The sequence below is a fragment of the Drosophila yakuba genome, chromosome 2L, assembly GCF_016746365.2.
Source record: "Drosophila yakuba strain Tai18E2 chromosome 2L, Prin_Dyak_Tai18E2_2.1, whole genome shotgun sequence".
Lineage (NCBI taxonomy): Eukaryota > Metazoa > Arthropoda > Insecta > Diptera > Drosophilidae > Drosophila > Drosophila yakuba.
This window is the reverse complement of record NC_052527.2, coordinates 3,078,367-3,097,235: the sequence shown is the minus strand read 5'-3', so window position 1 is coordinate 3,097,235 and position 18,869 is coordinate 3,078,367. Positions and strand designations below refer to the sequence as shown.

At 49.2% G+C, this 18,869-nt stretch overlaps 8 protein-coding genes across 11 annotated transcripts; 4 read left to right on the top strand and 4 right to left on the bottom strand.

The window, feature by feature from the left end:
* The first annotated feature begins 13 nt into the window (after positions 1–13).
* LOC6526666 (calponin homology domain-containing protein DDB_G0272472) lies at positions 14–3,221 on the top strand. 2 transcript variants are annotated; one of them, XM_002087738.4, is made up of 6 exons: positions 14–390; positions 451–1,802; positions 1,861–2,251; positions 2,303–2,539; positions 2,600–2,883; positions 2,945–3,221. In XM_002087738.4, exons 1-6 carry the CDS (start codon positions 169–171, stop codon positions 3,093–3,095), a joined length of 2,637 nt encoding a protein of 878 aa, XP_002087774.2. In that variant the 5' UTR covers positions 14–168; the 3' UTR covers positions 3,096–3,221. The 2 variants fall into 2 exon arrangements, with proteins under 2 accessions (XP_002087774.2, XP_039227153.1); XM_039371219.2 differs by having other exon boundaries at positions 14–1,802.
* LOC6526665 (palmitoyltransferase ZDHHC23) lies at positions 3,123–4,940 on the bottom strand. Of its 2 annotated transcripts, XM_039371222.2 has the most exons (4): positions 4,850–4,940; positions 4,476–4,647; positions 3,530–4,423; positions 3,123–3,475 (listed from the first exon to the last, which is right to left on the bottom strand). In XM_039371222.2, exons 3-4 carry the CDS (start codon positions 4,378–4,380, stop codon positions 3,295–3,297), a joined length of 1,032 nt encoding a protein of 343 aa, XP_039227156.1. In that variant the 5' UTR covers positions 4,381–4,423; positions 4,476–4,647; positions 4,850–4,940; the 3' UTR covers positions 3,123–3,294. The 2 variants fall into 2 exon arrangements, with proteins under 2 accessions (XP_039227156.1, XP_002087773.1); XM_002087737.4 differs by lacking the exon at positions 4,850–4,940 and having other exon boundaries at positions 4,476–4,815.
* A 72-nt stretch (positions 4,941–5,012) lies between these two features.
* LOC6526664 (histidine protein methyltransferase 1 homolog) lies at positions 5,013–6,212 on the bottom strand. Its single transcript, XM_002087736.3, has 3 exons — positions 6,132–6,212; positions 5,498–6,072; positions 5,013–5,441 (listed from the first exon to the last, which is right to left on the bottom strand). Exons 2-3 carry the CDS (start codon positions 6,008–6,010, stop codon positions 5,031–5,033), a joined length of 924 nt encoding a protein of 307 aa, XP_002087772.1. The 5' UTR covers positions 6,011–6,072; positions 6,132–6,212; the 3' UTR covers positions 5,013–5,030.
* Positions 6,213–6,227: 15 nt separating this feature from the next.
* Positions 6,228–8,908, top strand: LOC6526663 (splicing factor 3B subunit 2). The gene is made up of 5 exons (XM_002087735.3): positions 6,228–6,369; positions 6,427–7,067; positions 7,125–8,094; positions 8,157–8,401; positions 8,465–8,908. The coding sequence occupies exons 1-5, from the start codon at positions 6,346–6,348 to the stop codon at positions 8,832–8,834; spliced, it is 2,250 nt and encodes a 749-aa protein (XP_002087771.1). The 5' UTR covers positions 6,228–6,345; the 3' UTR covers positions 8,835–8,908.
* Positions 8,909–9,022: 114 nt separating this feature from the next.
* On the bottom strand, positions 9,023–12,233 carry LOC6526662 (pre-mRNA-processing factor 40 homolog A). The gene is made up of 6 exons (XM_002087734.3): positions 11,686–12,233; positions 11,394–11,626; positions 10,289–11,337; positions 9,858–10,223; positions 9,715–9,795; positions 9,023–9,655 (listed from the first exon to the last, which is right to left on the bottom strand). Exons 1-6 carry the CDS (start codon positions 12,090–12,092, stop codon positions 9,362–9,364), a joined length of 2,430 nt encoding a protein of 809 aa, XP_002087770.1. The 5' UTR covers positions 12,093–12,233; the 3' UTR covers positions 9,023–9,361.
* A 78-nt stretch (positions 12,234–12,311) lies between these two features.
* On the top strand, positions 12,312–14,193 carry LOC6526661 (lactosylceramide 4-alpha-galactosyltransferase). Of its 2 annotated transcripts, none has more exons than XM_002087733.4 (3): positions 12,312–12,452; positions 12,517–13,057; positions 13,117–14,193. In XM_002087733.4, the coding sequence occupies exons 2-3, from the start codon at positions 12,531–12,533 to the stop codon at positions 13,697–13,699; spliced, it is 1,110 nt and encodes a 369-aa protein (XP_002087769.1). In that variant the 5' UTR covers positions 12,312–12,452; positions 12,517–12,530; the 3' UTR covers positions 13,700–14,193. The 2 variants fall into 2 exon arrangements, with proteins under 2 accessions (XP_002087769.1, XP_015053294.1); XM_015197808.3 differs by having other exon boundaries at positions 12,321–12,452; positions 12,506–13,057.
* On the bottom strand, positions 14,174–17,166 carry LOC6526660. Its single transcript, XM_002087732.4, has 3 exons — positions 16,081–17,166; positions 15,569–15,988; positions 14,174–15,508 (listed from the first exon to the last, which is right to left on the bottom strand). Exons 1-3 carry the CDS (start codon positions 16,532–16,534, stop codon positions 14,268–14,270), a joined length of 2,115 nt encoding a protein of 704 aa, XP_002087768.1. The 5' UTR covers positions 16,535–17,166; the 3' UTR covers positions 14,174–14,267.
* Positions 17,167–17,257: 91 nt separating this feature from the next.
* LOC6526659 (uridine phosphorylase 1) lies at positions 17,258–18,865 on the top strand. The gene is made up of 7 exons (XM_002087731.4): positions 17,258–17,389; positions 17,449–17,574; positions 17,629–17,752; positions 17,807–18,148; positions 18,255–18,396; positions 18,451–18,644; positions 18,700–18,865. Exons 2-7 carry the CDS (start codon positions 17,564–17,566, stop codon positions 18,787–18,789), a joined length of 903 nt encoding a protein of 300 aa, XP_002087767.1. The 5' UTR covers positions 17,258–17,389; positions 17,449–17,563; the 3' UTR covers positions 18,790–18,865.
* Positions 18,866–18,869: the final 4 nt, after the last annotated feature.

Sequence of the window (18,869 nt, the reverse complement as noted above, 5' to 3'; positions counted from 1 at the left end):
GCGTATAAATGGTTGGTAGGGAAAAGTCACCCCGGCCGGCACTTTCGTTGTCAGGACAATATGTTTAACTTGTTTACGAAATTTTCCCAAGTTCACATATCATTTTCAAATTGAGGAGCACTAAATAGATATTTAATCACCACAATTTGAGAAAGTTGTTGAATAAAGATGTCGCATCCTAAGCGGCGTGAGAAGCCCAGTAAGGAGACTCGGTGGGACCGGATACGGAAGCGCCACCTGCAGGCGAATCCTTTGGGACTGAAGACGGATGCAGTGCGTCGCCTTATCGAGGCGGATTACGTTGGAAGGCGACAGGAGCGACTTCTGATTGAAGGAGAGGATCCTAAACAGCTGAATCCCTCTGTAATAATGGACATGCGACATAAAATGGTAAATATAATATACTTTTTAGGGAATATTATCCAGATTATGTGTATAAAATTCAAACAGTTTCAGAAAATACCACACAAACTTCCCTTAGCCACCATTGCCCATGACCATAGCAACTCCCTGGAGGCCACCAAGGCGCACAATCTTGAGGTGGAACAGCGATTCATAGATAATCAGCTACAGAAGTTTCGCCAGCAGTTGTCCAGGCAGTTCCAGCGGAGCAAGTCCCACCGCGTGCCTCCCACCAAACCGGATTTCAAGCTAAACAATGGGCCATTGGTGAAGAGTCTGGCACAGGCAGCACAGCACATAGATAACTTCTATAACGTTCCCGTGCAGGCTTTGAGTCAGATGTCACTAATGTGCTCCGAAACCAAGTCGGAGGCAACCAAGAGCCTGATCCAGCAACTGAGAGCGGAACCGGAGAAGCAGGCGGAGGCGGAAGCGGACATGGATTGTGAATGGACGGAGCAGGAAGCGCAGGTGGTTGAGATTCCCGCGTTTATAGAGGAGCAAGTGATCTCATTTGACGCCCTAGAGTATCGTAACTTCACCAAGCAAGTCCAGGCGGATGAGAGCAAGGCGAAGCTTCTGCGGTGCCGCACTCCAAGTCCGCTGACTTCTACCGAGGAGTTCTTTCGACCCATGCGGGCGGCTGCCGAGCGCCAAATGCTCCATGTCCGCACCGTGCGCCACGAGGAGGAGCTGCTGCTGGAGAATAAGCAGGAGCAGCAGCCAGAGGGCAATCCATCCTCGCTAAAACGAGAGTCATCCACCTGCTCAAACACCAGCGATGGAATTGACTCCGTAATATCCGATTTAGCCGAGGAAGCGCTATATGAACTTCAGTTGGAAGCAGCCGAGAAGGAGAATGAAGAGCTTGACAAGGAGTTGCCCATTCCGCCGAAGCTTGTGCAGTTTCAGTTGCCCCCAAAGAAGACTCCAACACCAACCACGCATCCCATTGGAGATTCAGAGGCCGAGCCTGATCCGGAACCGCTGCTCATCCGTCGGATAGACTTGCCGAAGGTTGTGGTCAAGCCCAAGGAACCCGAGCCCCAACAGCCGTCCAGCTCTAGTGAAGATGAGTCGGATGTGGCACCCACCCACGAGAAGCACAAGATCATCGAGCAGCTTTTTCAGGCCAGAGCTAACACCCAGTTGGTATTGATGCGCAAATATTTTCTCAAGTGGATACACTTCACAACGATGGAGAAGATCGAGAGAGAGCAGGGACAATCGTGTCAAGCGCGAGACACGCGGGTGCAGAAGATCAACGCCTTTCTGGACAAAGTGCGGCAGGAAAAAAGGCGCCAGCGCACAGAGACGGTGTCTGAGACTAGTAAGATTACCCAGAAATCTCTGGAGAAGCGCGAGGATACCGTAAAGATGGCCAAGCAGTTTAAGAACAAGTATGTTACTGCTACACACAGATGGCAAATGTTTTAAAAAAGGGTTTTGTTTTTCCAGACTCAAAGTGCAGCAGGACATCATTGACTTACAGCGAATCAAGCTGGAGCGCCAAGAGCGACTTATTATGCAGCTTAAGCTGACGAAGCTCAGCGACGAGGCCAAGGAGGCGCGCGAGGATCTCAAGCAGGAACTCAAAACAGTCATCCGGTGCGGCGATCCCAAAGCAAAAGCCAAGGCGAAGTGCTTGCAGCTGATCGGCAACCTGCGCGATGCGGATGACGAGGAGATGGACCGGCTGCAGGGCAAGGCTCTGCTTCAGCCACGGTTTCTGCAGCACATGCAGGAGCGGGCCACAGAACGGAGTATGCGTCATGAGCAGGCTCGGCAGCGGAGGGTTCAGGCAGAAGCCGAAAGGGAGGCGGCAAAGCAAGCTCTAGAGGAGGCAAAGGTTAGTTAACACATTTATTTGATGCATTAACCCACCTGCATTTCTAAACAGCGCCAGGAGGACGAGGAAGCCAAGCGCCTCAGAATGGAGGTCCTTAAAGAGAAGCGACGCCAGGAGAAAATGGCCAAGGTGCTGAAGGAGCGCGAGCGTCAGCGCTTTATCGAGAACCAGCGGAAGGCCGTGGAGTTCAGTCGCAAGCTTCTCAAACGGACGGGCATGGAGGCCTTCAAACGACTGCTGGACCGGAAACGCGAGAATCTGGTTAAGAGCGAGGAATTCCGTTGCCGGGTATGCTTTCATGTTGGTGTAGCTATTCATCACTGACAACCTCCCCTATTCCCATGGCAGCTGATCGCAAAGAACGCCTTTAGTTCGTGGCACAGCTATACGATATACAGGCAGCGCGAGAAGATCATCAAAGCGGAGACCTGTTGGCACAACATCCTCAAGCGTCGTGCTCTTTACGCATGGATGGTGTATGTGCAGAATGAAAAAAGCAAGATGCTAGTGGCGATCGATTGGCATGCCCTGCGTTCCATGGAGCACTGGTTTGGGCGGTGGCATAAGTATTCCACGCACTGCCGAATGATTGAGGACACCAAGACTCGGCAGGCCATCTCGCACCATGAGTGGTAGGTCCCTGTAAAATATAAATCGCTGCATTATTAATTTCCAATTAAACCAATTTAATAGGCATCTGAAATGGAAGGTCCTGGACTGCTGGCGCCGCTTGCCGCAAATCCTAAAGATCGAGAAGGAGACGGAGGAGCGACGCCAGCGTTGGCGCATGAAAATCTGGGAGCTGTTACCTGACTACAAGCCCAGAGAGGACAGCTTATGGTAGCTACTAGATAAACCATTATTACGCCTGTTCGTTGTGTGTTTTAGTTACTTAATTTTATTTATTTTGAATAATTTTAAATTGCAATTAAGACCTTAAAGCGCTACGACTAAGTACGACTACCGAGAATAGCGTTTAGATTTGAAATACTTTAGTATCTGGGCGACAAGCTTGTGCTTTTTGCTTTTTGGTGTGTGAGTAGTCACTTCAATATGGCTCGCCAGTTGCTCCAGATTCGGTTGCGACCTGCGGCGTTGGAGGCGCGTTTGTATTCGTGCAAGGTGGATCCCTTCCACCACAAGTAAGCCTGTCTACTGAGTATAAAGGCTATGTAGACCGAAATGAGCAGAGCGTAGCATGCCACCACAAAGGAGATTCCAAGGCTAGACGCAGAGTGTGCTTAAAAGAGTGTAATTGCAAAGAAAGTATCTACTCACTCGAAGCCCTCGAACACCTCACTGCAGTCGTCGGGCAAGAGAACTGGATATCCAAGCGGTCGCACCACCATGAACGGATGGCAAATCGAAGTGAGGGTCAAGTTTGCGCCGAGCAGCAGGGCGATCTCCGACAGAGCCAGTCCAACAATGTACCACACGTAGTTCCGCTCCCCAATGCAGCAGTTTAGCCAGTAGCTGTGGTGATCTCGCCTCTTTACGCAGGTTCCACAGACGGGACAGTGGTATGCCCGCCTTGGAGTCACCTTCCGGCAGATCTCGCAGATATTCGGCTGACCGTGCATCAAGCCCGATCGCTCAGCAGTGTCCATATCGACCACCTCGTCATCATCCAAACTCAGCACACTCTCCATCTGAAGTGTGGTCTGGGCCTCCGCCTGCTCCTCGCCGCTTGAAGCCTCGGCAATGCCAGGCAGCTCATCCTTGGGTGTGGTTCCGTATTGAGCAGAAACAAGATTCAAGGGCGACAGTGCCTTGGTGGAGTAGAGGCAGTACAAAGCGGCACAGGAGAAGAACATTAACGCGTAGTTCTCCTCCGGAGCCAGCTCCAGCAGAGGGACCTGAAACTCAAATATGATGATCATGTAGAACACGGAGAAGACCAGCCAGCTCAAAAAGAAGTTTGTCCGCGTGGCCGTCCGCTTGGCCAGTTCCATGCCCCAGATGGTGAAGCCCACCAGCGTGAGCATCAGCACAATGGCGGTCTTTGAGTTCAGAGTGGCCAATCCCAGCATGAGGGGCACAATGAATGCGGGAGCAACGGCTGCGGGCGAGATTCGCTTGGCTCCTCCGCGCCACGGCAGGCGCAGTCTATCCTGGAAGGCGATGAGCATGCCGTCGATGTTTCTTCGTTCAATGGCTCGGCAGGTGACAAGTCTGTGGGGTGTTTAATTGTAGATATAGCCGGCTTTTCTTTGGAGCCTCCTACCTTGTGCAAACTAAGTCGAAGTCCACGCAGTTACAACAGCATCCTAGAATGTGGGATCGCTGTCGACTGTCCTCCGCCACGTACTCGCAGCAGCAGAGACTCCCGTTTTCAACCCTTTTGGACTCCTCAGCCTCGGATCTCCAGGCTGCAGACACAAAATCGGAGGAGCCGGCTGACATCAAGAACATCGATTTGGACAAGCAGAAGGCGCGACGAACGTGTTTTTAGGGAGTTCCGAGCAGCGTGTACGGAAACAGTTTAGATAAGATTAGTACACGCCCTACTGACCGACTAGAGGAATATTTCAAAAGCAATCATCAAATCCGGGTAGGTCCATTTTAATTGTTTTATTGGAGTACAACGAATTTACTCACAATTTCTCCGCAATACCGACAACTACAACAACACAGCTGACGAACGTCCCTTTCGTACAGGGTGCCCCTCGTAAAGTGAGCTGCCAACTTGTTTTAACGCTACCGCTCTGCTTTGAACTTAGATTGTTATCATTTATAATCTAGTTTAAGAAATCAGTTATAATTAATTTCAAAATACATTTTATTTAAATTTCAATTGTAAGATGCCTCTTTTTAAGTTTTCTTCTGCCTGCCAAACACTTTCACTTTGGAAAACATTTCCCAGCCTAATTCTTTCTGAAAACTGTTCCAGGCCACCACCAACTCCAAAATAGTGCGATTTTGCAGCAACCAAAACGACTCCTTCGGATTTCAAGCGACCAGCAAAGGTATCCAAGAGCTTTTGCTGATTTTCAATATTATATATGGTCTCTGAGGTAAGTATTAGATCGTATTTCTCTTCATTCCTTGATAATTCTGCGAAATTAGTCCAATCTCCAGAATATAAGGTTGTACTTTTGTCTAAAAACTTCAGTTTTTCATCTTCAGATAAAGAATCCTCTAAATTTAGCACGATATTTGGATATGTAATATATTCCAACACATCTTTGTTCTGAAAATATATGACATATTCAAACAAAATTTTTTCAAGACTTATTGTATGCTTACGTAGTCCTGAAAATCCACCTGTGCGCCATGTTTCATCGCATACACTCCCAGCAATCCGCATCCACATCCCAAATCCAGGACCCTTTTATCCTTCCAGAATGAGTCCTCATACTTTTCGGATAGATATAGCAGAAGATCCTCTGTGCATTCCCATATTTTAGCACCGCCCTCGTAGACACCGGAAATAAGATCTGAATGCTTTTCCTCAGACTTCCTGAGATCCAGGTTTACCAATTGGGATTGCTCCTTTAAATCCTCCAGCAGAAACCCGGCCACAAGATGTTTTAACGCCGCTTTTCCCACCTCCATTTCCTTGGCATTTAGCTCATAGAAATCCATTGCGGAAATAAGGTTATCCAGGGGCTTTACCTTCTCCGATTGGTACCATTTGATATCTTTTGTGTTCTCCGATTCACGTTCCTCCGGATCCTCCTGCTTGCTGAAAAGATCAGTTTTAACGGCCTCTGGATCTTCAGAGGATTCCACCTCCACATCGAAATTAAATTTAAACATGCTTTGAAGCTGGAGTAATAAGCTATTCTTATTTAAGCAGGTGCTGCCAATTTTATATCGCACTAAAATAGACAAATTATCATTATAAAACGTTTAATTTATTTAATATTTTAATATTTACCTCCTTAAATCAGCTGTCGGCACAAACCACGCTTTTCTTACCAAGATCACCCTGTCATATAGGGGTGCCAGCTTGTCTTTACGTCGTGCATTTTCTTATCGAAATTAATCGATATGCCTGAGTGGTACAAAAATATCTTGTCGCCCATCACTAGAATTGTGGTTTATAAAAAAATTACGGCTCGGTTTGGGTTTTTTATAGATTAATTTAATTTATGGCGGACCAGTTAAACAACGAGGTGAGTTTGCTGCAGAGCCCAATAGCCGATGCATCTATTGAACGTCAATCTTTTCAGCCCGGCCAGCCCACGCCGCTCATGTCCATTCGCTTTGATCAGCAGCAGCACGAAAGTGCGGCGGTCAATGGAAACGAAAACGGCAATGGGACCGCAAATGGCGCCGGCGATGCCTCCGAAGATGCTGTAGATGCCGATAAAGCTGCCGGAGAACTGGTCCTGCCCAAGGCCTTGGAGGATGTTCTTGCTTTAAAGGATCAAAGGGCAGCCGAGTTCACGGTGGACGCCGATTCGCAGGGTGGCAGCGGGGGTGCTACACAGGACGGCGACGAAGCGGATGTGGGCGAGGACAGCGATGAGGATGGGGATAACCAGGTGAACGGAAGTGGCAGCCAAAAGCCCGGCAAGCAGAGCAAGGCGGAGCGTAACAAAAAGAAGAAGAAGCGAAAGAAGCAGAACAAGAAGATACGCCACCAAATAGAGTTCGAACGGCAGCAGCAGTTGGCCCAAGCGGATGAGCACGAACCGGAGGCCAAGGACTCGGAGGCCAAAGCGCCGGGCAGCGAAGACGAACAGGTTGCTGAAAAGGAAAAGAAGGACAAACGCAAAGATAGTCGCAGCAAACGCAGGAAGGATCGGGGTGATGACAAAGATACGGACAAGAAGGCTGGCGAAGCCAATGATGAAGATGTGACCATTGAGTAAGTCCTAGCATCTCGTCCCTAGAAACCAAACTAATAATATTTTATCTCTCCCAGATATGTGCCCGAAAAGATAACCATTGCAGATTTGGCGCCAATGTACCGCCAGTTTTATCGTGTGTTCGAAATCTTCAAACTGGAGAACAAACCAAAGCCTGTGGAGAAGGACAAATCCTCGCTTGATTCTGAGTCCCACACCAAGGACAAAAAGGCTACCGACAAACTACTCGAGGATGAAGACGATGACGGCGATGATGACGACGAGCGAAAGGAAGATAAAGAGAAGCTGTCCAAGCGAAAACTCAAGAAACTGACCCGCCTGAGTGTGGCAGAACTGAAACAGCTAGTCTCTCGACCTGACGTAGTGGAGATGCACGATGTCACAGCCAGAGATCCCAAACTATTGGTTCAACTAAAAGCCTATAGGAACACAGTGCAAGTGCCGCGACACTGGTGCTTCAAGCGAAAATATTTGCAGGGCAAAAGGGGTATCGAGAAGCCTCCGTTTGATCTCCCCGCCTTCATCAAAAAGACGGGCATCATGGAGATGCGTGAATCGTTGCAGGAACGGGAGGACGGCAAGACCCTCAAGGCCAAGATGCGTGAACGCGTCCGTCCCAAGATGGGCAAAATTGACATTGACTACCAGAAACTGCACGATGCCTTCTTCAAGTGGCAGACCAAGCCCCGCATGACCATTCATGGCGATCTCTACTACGAGGGCAAGGAGTTTGAGACGCGCCTTAAGGAAAAGAAGCCCGGAGATCTCTCCGAAGAATTGCGTATTGCTTTGGGAATGCCAGTGGGCCCCAACTCACACAAGATTCCGCCGCCTTGGCTAATTGCTCAGCAGCGCTACGGGCCACCGCCCTCGTATCCGAATCTTAAAATTCCCGGCCTGAATGCGCCGATCCCAGACGGAACCTCGTTCGGTTATCATGCCGGAGGTTGGGGCAAGCCGCCAGTTGATGAAAACGGAAAACCACTTTACGGTGACGTATTCGGAACCAACATATTGGACCTCGACGTGAGTAGCAACATTTGAGTAACACACGAATATTCTTATTGCAATTTCAATATTTTATTTAGAATGGCATTGACGAAGCTGATATCGAACGTAACCAATGGGGCGAACTGGAGTCGGAGTCAGAGGAATCATCCGAGGAGGAGGAGGAAGATGGCGAGGACTTGGGCGAGCAGCCGGATGAGACTGGCCTGGTAACGCCAGTGGAGGGATTAGTTACACCCTCTGGACTCACCAGTGTTCCAGCTGGCATGGAAACCCCCGAGAACATTGAACTTCGCAAGAAGAAAATTGAAGCCGAGATGGAGGAGTAAGTGAACTAATATATTTAAGATAAGACCAACACTAAGTTTACTATTCAAACTTCTTCTAGCAATGAAACCCCCGTACTGTACCAAGTGCTGCCCGAGAAGCGCACCGACCGCATAGGGGCTTCCATGATGGGATCGACCCATGTCTACGACGTCAGTGGCGGTGGCGCCAACAAACAGCCACCAGTTCGATCAACCACAGATCGCGAAGGCATTGTGGAATTGGCGCTCGATCCTAGCGAATTGGACTTGGACAATGACGCAATGGCCCAGCGGTATGAGCAACAGATGCGTGAGCAGCAGAATCACCTGCAGAAGGAGGATCTGTCTGACATGTTGGCCGAACATGTGGCGCGGCAGAAATCGAAGCGCAAGCGACAGCAAACGGATCCGGCCAAGACCACAAAGAAGTACAAGGAGTTCAAGTTTTAGTTTGACAACAAGAAAAACCACTTTTCCATTTGTGCGCTTGTCAAGGATGTCATTAAACATAGTAAAAACTATAACAAGTTCGCTGGATTTAATTTAAAGGCCTGGACTTAAAATAGTTTCTATAAAATTGGATGTTGCACTAATTCAAGTCAACACAAAAGAGCTTATATCAACATGAAACAACTAAATTCTTTGTAGGTAATTACGATAGATTTTGTTTATTTTGATGTAGACTCAAAATCATTTGCGTATAACTTAAAATTTGACTTGTTAGGTTTAATTCTCATTTATACATTGAAACTTATTGCGACTAAGAAATTACAATAGTGGTTCGCTGTGTGGCTCGTGCCGGGACCAGGACAGTATCTTAACCAAACGAAGCAGAGTGCAGTGGAAGGCAAGGACTGGAGAGAACTTGTCCAGCAACTGAGTCCAAGGCTAGCTGCCTCTCCCGATCCTCCCTAAGCTAGAGCTGGAGAGTGCCACACGCTGTCTATGTCGGCTTTGACTCAACGCCCCTCAGCTGGTCACTCGTCCAGCTGCTCGCTTAGTTGGGCTAGAAGAGCCGCTCGCTTCGATTCCAGCTCGCCGTCGCTTAACGTCAGCTCCTCGTTTCGTGATCCAACCGACTCGACGGACTGGGCAGGACTGAGGGGCGTACCGGAGCGATTGTGTTTGTTGTGCCGCTTGCCCTCCTTGTCCTTTTTAGCTCGCTTCTCCTTCTTCTTTTTCTTCGCCGGTGAGTGCGAGTTTGAGTCGTTCTGGAGGAGGGCTTGAGTTCCCGGCGACTGGTTGCCTGGGACTTCCGATTCGCAGGAGGACTGAAATGTAAACCATGTTAGATTTTATGTTTCGAGGATTAGGGGAACTTGCTACGTACAGCTCGCAGTTTGTTCTTGCGCTTCTTTTTCTTCTTTAGTAATTTTTCGCTTTCGATGCTGCCAATTGAGCTCAGGGAATGCTGTAAATTAATATTATTTTAGAAATTTTGCTTCACTTTAATTTTAGGTTTAGCATACTAACCGATCGTGACTTGGAGCGTCTGCGCTTGGACTTCTCCAGTTCAATATGCTCATTCTCGATGTCTGATCTTGATGTAGACCGTACTCGTTTTTTGTGCTTCTTGTTTTTCTTCGATTTTCGCGACCGCGAATGATGATGGCTGCACGCATCTTCGCTTTCCTTAACAAAGTCCTCCCAGATCTTCTCCACACCGATTTCCTTTTCATAAAGTGCAAATGCTTCAAGGTGCTCCACCAGCTTCTTGGCGCTCTCATAAGGTTCGGCCACTGAGACGTTCGCCTCCAGCCACTCGTTCTTTATTTCATTTTCCAGTTTCCGTAACCTTCGCACCTCCTCCTTCATCCGCTCCTTTTCAATGGCTTCAGCCTGGAGATTAGAAATGCATTCATGATTTTTATTGATAAAGTCTTTTTGCTCCACCCAATAGTTACCTTTTCCAGCAGGGAGTTGTATGTAAGCTTCACATTTCCCGCATCCAGACTGGCCGACCGCTTATCTTCACACACGACCGTGGCAAAGTCCTCGAAGGACGTCTTTGCTTGGACAACAAATGCCTTTTCCTTTAGGATCTCCCTTATTATTTTCTTCTCGTCATGGAAGCGGGCTTTCAGGTTTTCCACATAGAACTTGAACAGATCCAGAGGTGTAGACCCGCTCTGGCCGAGCATGGCAGAGAATCGCAAGTCGGCTGATATGATGGGATACAGCTCCACCCACAGCGACATGGAGGTGAGCTTTCCCTCTTCATGCAGGGAGTCGAGCAACGCGAGGAAGGAGTCCCTGTTTTTACGCTGCTGACGCTTCATGCGCTTCTTTTCCCGCTCACGTTCCTCGTCCTCCTCCTTCTCCAAGGTGCGAATGTGCTCCTCAAAGACTATAAGGGCGTCCTCCTTGTCCATCCCCAGCAGGGTCACATCATTCTTAAATGCAGCGTTGTCCAACAACATTACCTGCGCCTCCGACCAGGTGGTGGCATGATTGATTGAAGTCATCGACTCTAGCAGCTCGCCCAGAACCTTCATGTTGCGTTTTTTCAGCAACCGCGCTTCTTCCTTCTCCCGCTTCGCTAAATTAAATATACAGTCCTCGTATATATCGCGCCTATCCGGTTCCGGTACCACCGTCCACGTTCGCGTTCCGGCAAATACTTCTTCGCACCGAAAATATTTCATCTGCGAGTTCATCTTATCGTTGGACATAAGAAACTGCTCCAAGTCCTCTTTTGCCTTCTTGGCTTTTAAGCGAGACTCCTCGCGCTCGTCTTTGATCTTCTGCGTCTTGTAAGCATTGAATGTTTGCTTGCGTTCGTTTAGATTTTTAAAGGCTGCGTAGCGCGGATCCTTTGATATGATTTTTACACACTGGTCCCAGTTCGCATTTGATGGCACATTGCGGTCCCGCAGCAGCTCCTTGAAGGACTCAATTGCCTCGCGTTTATCCTTAAACACCACAGCGCTATCTGACTTGTCGTCCTTCTTAGCTGCAAAGAATGAGGTGTTACTTATGCTGTTTATTTTCAAAGCTTATATTATTTACCATTTTGTTGTGGCACCTCTATAGCCGCTAACGTGGCGGCCATGGCCTGATCCATCGCAGAGGAAGAGTTCTCGTTGCTGCTGGGTGTCAGCGGCGAGTGGATCTCAGGAGTGGGAATTCGGGGGGCAGCAGGTAGGGCAGCGGGCAGGATGCTAGCCAGAGCAGCAGGTGGCACCATGCCGGCCAAGCTGGATGATGTCATGGCTGCCACGGCTTTGGCGGCAGCAGCAGCTCTGGGTAAACGAGAAATCATATTACCAAGTGGCTAGCGGTGCACAACTAATTTACTCACTCTTCCGCCTTCGCTTTGGCCTTCATATCCACGTACTCCGGCGGCGGCTCCCAGCAAGTCTCCTTGGTGGCCACATTGTGGTAGTACACTTTGCCCGTATCCGAGCGATACTCCTTCCAGGGACACTGGTTGTGCAGCAGCTCGGCGGGCGTCATGAGGGCCTCCGGCTTCTCCCACGAGCTTTGCTTGGTGTTCTGATTGTAGTAGTAGGGTCGTCCATCCGGCGCCTTGTGTTCCGTCCACTCGGTGCTGGTGGCCATCACACCGAAAGCGGCGGCCAGCTCCGGCGGGGGTGGTGCCGCAAATCCGGGTGGTGGAAACTGCGGCACGATTGCACCGGGCGGCGTGTAGCCCATGCCTCTTCCCGGTGGCGCTCCTCCATTGCCCACGCTAGGAGGAACATTCATTTCACTATTTTGCTATATGGGTAATGGGTGTAACGGGCGTCTACCGGTCGTTGCGTGCTGCGCCGGCCAATTCACGTTGCGTTCGGTAATTGAAAAAATCCGTAAAATTCTCAAAGCAAATGCCGCTTTCCACGCCAGAGATGCCGATTGTGCAGGGGAACTGCCCACCCCATCGAGCTATCGAGTCCGCACGGGAAAACTGTCCACCCGGTTGAGTTTTTGTTATCGATTAACTTCAACGGAACGATAACAGTGCTTTTTGTTGTGGTTCTGCGGTTTGTGCCTTTCAACTATTGACGCTTCCTTATCAGCAAGGGTGATTTGGTCATCCTCACCTACCGAGCATGTGGCGTACATAGTGTAAGTAGCAGTTGTAAACTAAAAAGTTAGAAATTGATACGATTATACTCTAGCTTTCCTCCAGTTCCAGCTGTAATCATGCTCCTCCGGCTGCCCATTGTGGCGGCCCGTAGGATGTTCATCATCCTCGTCCTGATGGCAATTGCGGGCTTCTTTTACATCTACAGCTCGGAAAATAAATACTACTCATGCTTCATTGAGAGCCAAGTACTGGCAACTCAGCAGGCACTAATTGCAGATGGCGAAACGAATCTCTTGGAGGACGTACTCCAGGCTGATCCGAAGCCCTCGCCCGGAAGCAGTATCTTCTTTCACGAGACTAGCTGCCGCCTATCCGATAACAGGCAGCTGGAGACGTTGAGAGTCACAGCCCGCCAGGCCTGCGCAATCGAGTCAGCAGCGAAGCATAATCCGAATTTCCAAGTGTTCGTCCTGTTCGCCGGCCCCACCTATCGAATCTCCAACAACAATAGCCAACCCCAACCATTGGTGGAGGCCATTCTCAGCTACAGCAATGTGCATCTACGACGACTGAATCTCGAAAGCTACGCATCCGGCACGCCCATGGAGGAGTGGCTCAAAGACGGCCGCCTGTCGCGTTCAAAGTGAGTTCGACTTGACCACTGCACCCAGTTATTAATCATTACTAACAACTCCTTTTCAGGTATTTGTTTTCCCACATATCAGATTTTCTCCGCTATCTTACCCTCTATCGGTACGGCGGTCTTTATCTGGATATGGATGTGGTGGTGCTGCGCAACATGGAGAAGGTGCCGCCCAATTACACAGGTGCTGAGTCCAACACCCATTTGGCCGCTGGCGTAATGAACCTGGCAGCCACAGGCTTTGGCCACGAGATCGCCGCGTCGTGTCTGCGCGATTTTCAACACAACTTTAATGGCAAGGACTGGGGCAATAATGGGCCAGGAGTAATAACCCGTGTGGCTCAGAAGATATGTGGCACCAAAGATATTACTCTGATGCAGGAGGACCCAAAGCGCTGTATGGGCTTCAAGGTATTCGGGCGAGGCGCCTTTTACGCCGTACCCTGGAAGCAGTGGAGCGACTTCTTTGAGCCGGAAAAGCTGGAGGAAACCATTGCCCGCTGCAAGGACTCTTATGTTGTGCACGTGTGGAACAAACATTCGAGCAAGCTGCCCATAAAACAAGGAACAAAGAACGCCTACGCCATGTATGCCGAACAAAATTGCCCGAGGTCGTATAAGGCGGCGGGCGAATACTTCTAGTTTTAGTCGTATAAAGGGTTATTATGATCATAGTGTTTGTATATGAATGTTTACCGCTGAAAACCAAAGTCATTGCCCTTTAAAGGTGCCATTGCTAAATCCTTCCCTACCTTTTTGCTTTTGTGCTGTTCGCATTAAGTTCCATCGCTATTTGTTTACCTCCTGGCAGCTCCCATTCCAAGTGATGTCAGCTTACTCAAACGCACATTCGCAACGCAGCTCAAGTCAAACGGATAAACAATTAGTCCGATTCCAAATCACACCTATGTATGTATTTCAATACTGTAATATCATTCGATCATATAAGCAAATGAACAACAAACAAAGACATATATGCAATGCTGTAAAAGACACCTTAGAATACTATTTTGAATCTTTATAATTTATCTTAAGTGCAATGTTAACTAAACTCGAATAAGTTGGAAAATCTTGTACATACTTTAATCCAAGGAACCCATCAAGTAAAAACACTTATTTAAGTCATCACAAACAAAGTATCTAAACTTCATTTTGATAATTGTAAAATAACTTGCTCAATCGAAATGAAAGTTCATAGCCTCGCCCGTTGTTACATGCATTGCACTTGGGAATATCGCAGACAGGCACCCACGTTATCCTCCGCGTTCGCCTTGCCAGCGCCCTGGCCATTGCCGAAGTGGACACCAATATAGAACGGGGTGACAGTGCTTTCAATGCGGCAGGGCCACACGCCCGAGGAGCAGAATTGGGCGCCACAGTGAATGGGCTCGCACCCAGGCAGTGGACCCAGTCCTGTTCCTATGAAATCCTCTATGATGCACGGCATTGTTATCCGGTCGGAGCAGGTGCTAAAGAACTGGCGGGCTTGGCGTCGTCGCCACTTCAGCGGCAAATCGATGGCATTCCGTATAATGCCCAGGATGTCGAAGCCTCCACTGGGACGGGGACGTCTGGAAACGGTCGGCCCCTCTGTGCTGGGCCGACTTCTGAAGAAGAGAAACCCACCGTCGTCATCCTCATCATCGCCAACTTCACCACCTGACCCCTCCACATCATCGCTGGCTGGCGAAGATGCAGGTGCTGCCGAGGTGGTAGATGATGCCTCTGTGCTGGATCGGAGCGGTGTGGGAGTGGTTGATGTTGTCGTCGTGCTCATGGCAGCGGTGCTAAAGCTGCTGCTGGTGGTGCTGGCGGATGATACTGAACTGGCCGCTGGAGTTGAATTTCCGCTCATCATGGACATCAGGGTGGCGGTTGTGGAGTTTGCCATGTTGGCTAGCATCTGCATGAGGGTGCTAGAAGTGGGTGCTGCAGTGGTCACTGCAGCATTGCCTGATGTTGCTGCGGTTGCACCTGCTGCATCCGACAGGGCTGCAGCAGGATTCGAAGTAGCCGTCGTGGCCGCTCCTTGAGCAGTGCCATCACCTCGGCTGGCCATTCGTCCGCCACCGCCGATGCGGAAGGACTGTTCATCGCATGGCTGGTACAAAATGGAGCACATGTCCAGCTCCTGGCGCACACAAATCCGATAGTTCTGATTGGCCAAATGTCGACCATTCTCGGCGAAGTTAAAGGTCTGCATAATGCCCTCGGTGCCGGTGTGATATTGCAAGCAACCCGCCGGAGCACGCTGAATGAAGGGGATCTGCACCACACTCATCTCCCAAATGCGAAGGGGCAGGAGGCGACTGGACAGGCCTAGACTGATGTCGATGAAGCGGTCGCCCGTGGAGGTGGAGTTGCCTGTGCCAGTACTCGCATCCACTGGGCGCAGACTTCCGTACAAAGTAGATTGTCGTGGTGACGCCCTAGACCCCACATCGTAGTACACTGAAAAAAGAAAAGTGCATGAGGAAAGTACTCAGGCAGCTTGCACTGCTGTATGCTCACAGTGCTGACCACTGTTCTGGCCGCAAAGGGATAAGTTTCCGCCTGGTCCACCGCCTATACTAAAGACATCGCCATCGCATACTCCGGTTCTTCGGTTTGGCTGGCCCAGCGTGAAGTGATGGAAGTCAATCCGCACCTGGCTGATCTCGTCGCTTATCATCTTCACCCGCAGACGGCAGCCAGTGAAGTTGCTGGGCATGAAACTGGGGAATCCCGGCGACACAATGTAGGTCATGTTGTTGGAGATCGTAGTGTTGCAGCTGGCCAGGAACACACAGCACACCCCGAAACCCATGGCGCACTCCCCCCTCGCTTGACCGTCCTTTTGGCGGCACTCGTAGGCATTCAGGCAGTTGCCCATCCGCCGACCATCGTCGGACATGCAGTAACCATCCACGGGAACCGGGAACAGATGGATCACTAATGCACAGATGAGAGTAAGTTTAAGATATCATATTTAATGATCATTTTAGAAAGCCTAAATTATTATATTGTATTTACTTGCAGCTCACCTTTTTCCTTTCTGCTCTTTGTCTGGTTGGAACTCCGATCAGAGATGTGCTGCAGCGACATCTCCATGTCCAGTTCCTCTTGTATTCCCGTTTGCAGCCTAAACTCTGCCTCCTCCGCGAAGGAATCCTCCTCAAGACCGCCTGGTTCGCCCAAATGGTCGTCCCAAATATCGTAATGTCGCATTGGTGGCCAGGCCGTCTCGTTGGCCGGCGACCTGGCACAGACTGGAGGAGCCAGCCCCACCTGGACGATTAGTATGCAAAGTGCAGCGACGAGGGACGGCGTTAGGTGGGCACAACCGGCTTCAGTGACTTTCTTTTTACTGACACTGCTCTTCTGGCTGAAAAACGCTTTTGCTGAGCAATTGGATTGCCAGTTGGTTTGGGACTGGTTGGCAACGTCTTGGCTCGACGTCAGCGCTTTTATGGCTTCCATGTCCATGTCCACTGCCATGCCAAGTGTGTTCAGCTGCGACTCCTCTCCGATTATTTTATTCGCGCGTGCGATTCGCTGCGAAGTTGAATGATAAGTGCGCCCGTCTCCATCTTCGAGATGCGCGGATGCTGCTCGATCTCAGCCAGATGATGGTGACTCTGCGCTTGTCGGGAACTGCTTTTCGCCGTTTCTCCGCTTTTCTCCTATAATCCCCGCCTACTTACTATTTTCGGTGGTCTAATGTTCCATTTCGAATTAGCACAGAAAGAAGTGAGCGGTCAATTCACATAGCCAGTAGATTGGCGTGAAATAAATAGCTTTCCGCAATCAAATATTGTATGTAATGAACTCTTAAATAGCAGAAACTTAAAAAAAGGTATTGATTATTCTTTGAAGTAATGAATTGTATAATTTTTAAGGATGCACTGCAGCAATAGCTGCTCATACTGGTGGCCCATTGTTATGAAAACCTAAAGAGCAATATGATTTTGGTTAAATTGTATATTGGGGATTTCCCTTAAATGATCCCCTTGAGGCGATCCACTAGGGCCACCCGGACCCGGACATCCCCACTTTTTGTGTTACGAAGGCGAACATGATAACATGGTAACGGAATTCTTCACGGCGTTGCAGTCTCACTGTGGTGAGATTGAGCAGTGGTGAATAGTGGAACTACGTGGAAGTGCATGGAACTGCATGGAAGTGAACATGAACGGATCCCATAGATCGCCGTACCAACAGTAGAACTTTGAGTGGCGTTCCGACGAGGCGTAGCTATATTGCTTATCAATTATACATATAAGTGGCGGAATGACGGAGTCCCTTGCTTAAGTTTTCGTACATATAAAACTTATATTTAAATATAGTATATTGGTAAGAAATAAACATATACAAAGCTTTCTCATACGGAAAGTGAAGCAAGTTCTTAATAGATATAGGAACGATCGGAAAACTGCGGACAAAAGCTTATTCTAAGGTGTAGAATAAGCAGAACCTATTCAGTATTTTATCGACGTTCAACCGGAACTGGCGAGGAATCAACTGAAAATGTCTGAGAAGTAAGTAATAACCGCTTTTTCAAATAGAAGTACTGTGCGAGATGTAGTTTCCAGAACTGTCAAGTTGTTGAATCCCCACCTGGAAACGGCGCCATCGGATTATTTGTACCACTTGGATATCAATGTGGCCAATACTGGGGACACCACTGAGTTGCAGCACAAGTTCGGCGATGTCAAGGTGAGGTAGTGCCAGTGGTATACCTCGGTATAGCTAATATGGGATATTTTGTAGTTCATCTGCGTGGGTGGAACGGGATCCAGAATGCGGCAGTTGGCCCTATACCTACGAGATGTCTTGGGAGTCCAAGAGTCCGGCGATCCGGTGGATTTGTGCGAGCGTGGCCAACGATATGCCATGTACAAGGTGGGTCCGGTGCTGTGCGTGAGCCACGGCATTGGATCCGCCTCCTTCAGTGTCGTGCTCCACGAGCTGCTCAAGCTGGTCAAGTATGCGCGGTGCCAGGAGCCCGTCATACTCCGGATCGGCACCTGCGGAGGACTCGGCGTGCCTCCCGGCACAGTGGTGGCCACCAAAAATGCCTTCAATGGCCTGCTTCGCAACGAGCATGAGATCGTAAGTTATAGTTTTCGAAAACTCCAATTGTTCTTTGTTTTTTCTAAATATAGTTTAACGCTCAGTTGGTCAAAAGTATAAAGTATTTATTTTAAATACATTCTAGGCTATTCTCGGCCAGCGGGTGGTGCGACCGGCTCAGTTTTCCGAGGACGTGAACAAGGATGTAATTGCATTCGGTGTCGACGCCAACGATGGATTTCAGACCATAAGTGCCAACACAATGGGAACAGATTGCTTCTACGAAGGTAGGAGTTACCTTTACCCCGAACTAAACTTACCACATGGACTTTTACAACCAGGTCAGGGACGCATCGACGGAGCCATTTGTGAGTACACGGAGAAGGATAAGATGGATTTCCTGCAGAAGTGCCACGACCTGGGAATCCGGAACATCGAGATGGAGGCCAGCATGTTCGCATCCGTAACACAAAAAGTGGGGGTCAAAGCGGGCGATGTCTGCGTGACCCTGATCGATCGCCTCAAGGGGGATCAGGTAAGGGGAATCCCCAATTTATATTGCCTTTAACTAAAATCCCATTGCTCTTTAGGTTTCCATCACAATGGACCAGAAGCACGAATTCGAGCAGCGACCCTTTTTGGTCGTGGGTCGCTATATTATGAAGCTGCTGCAGCAGTGAAACCTCCAAAAATTATACATCTTATATTGGATTGCAATAAAACTGCACTTACTCTGTGCCATTCCATTCCAGTTAACCAA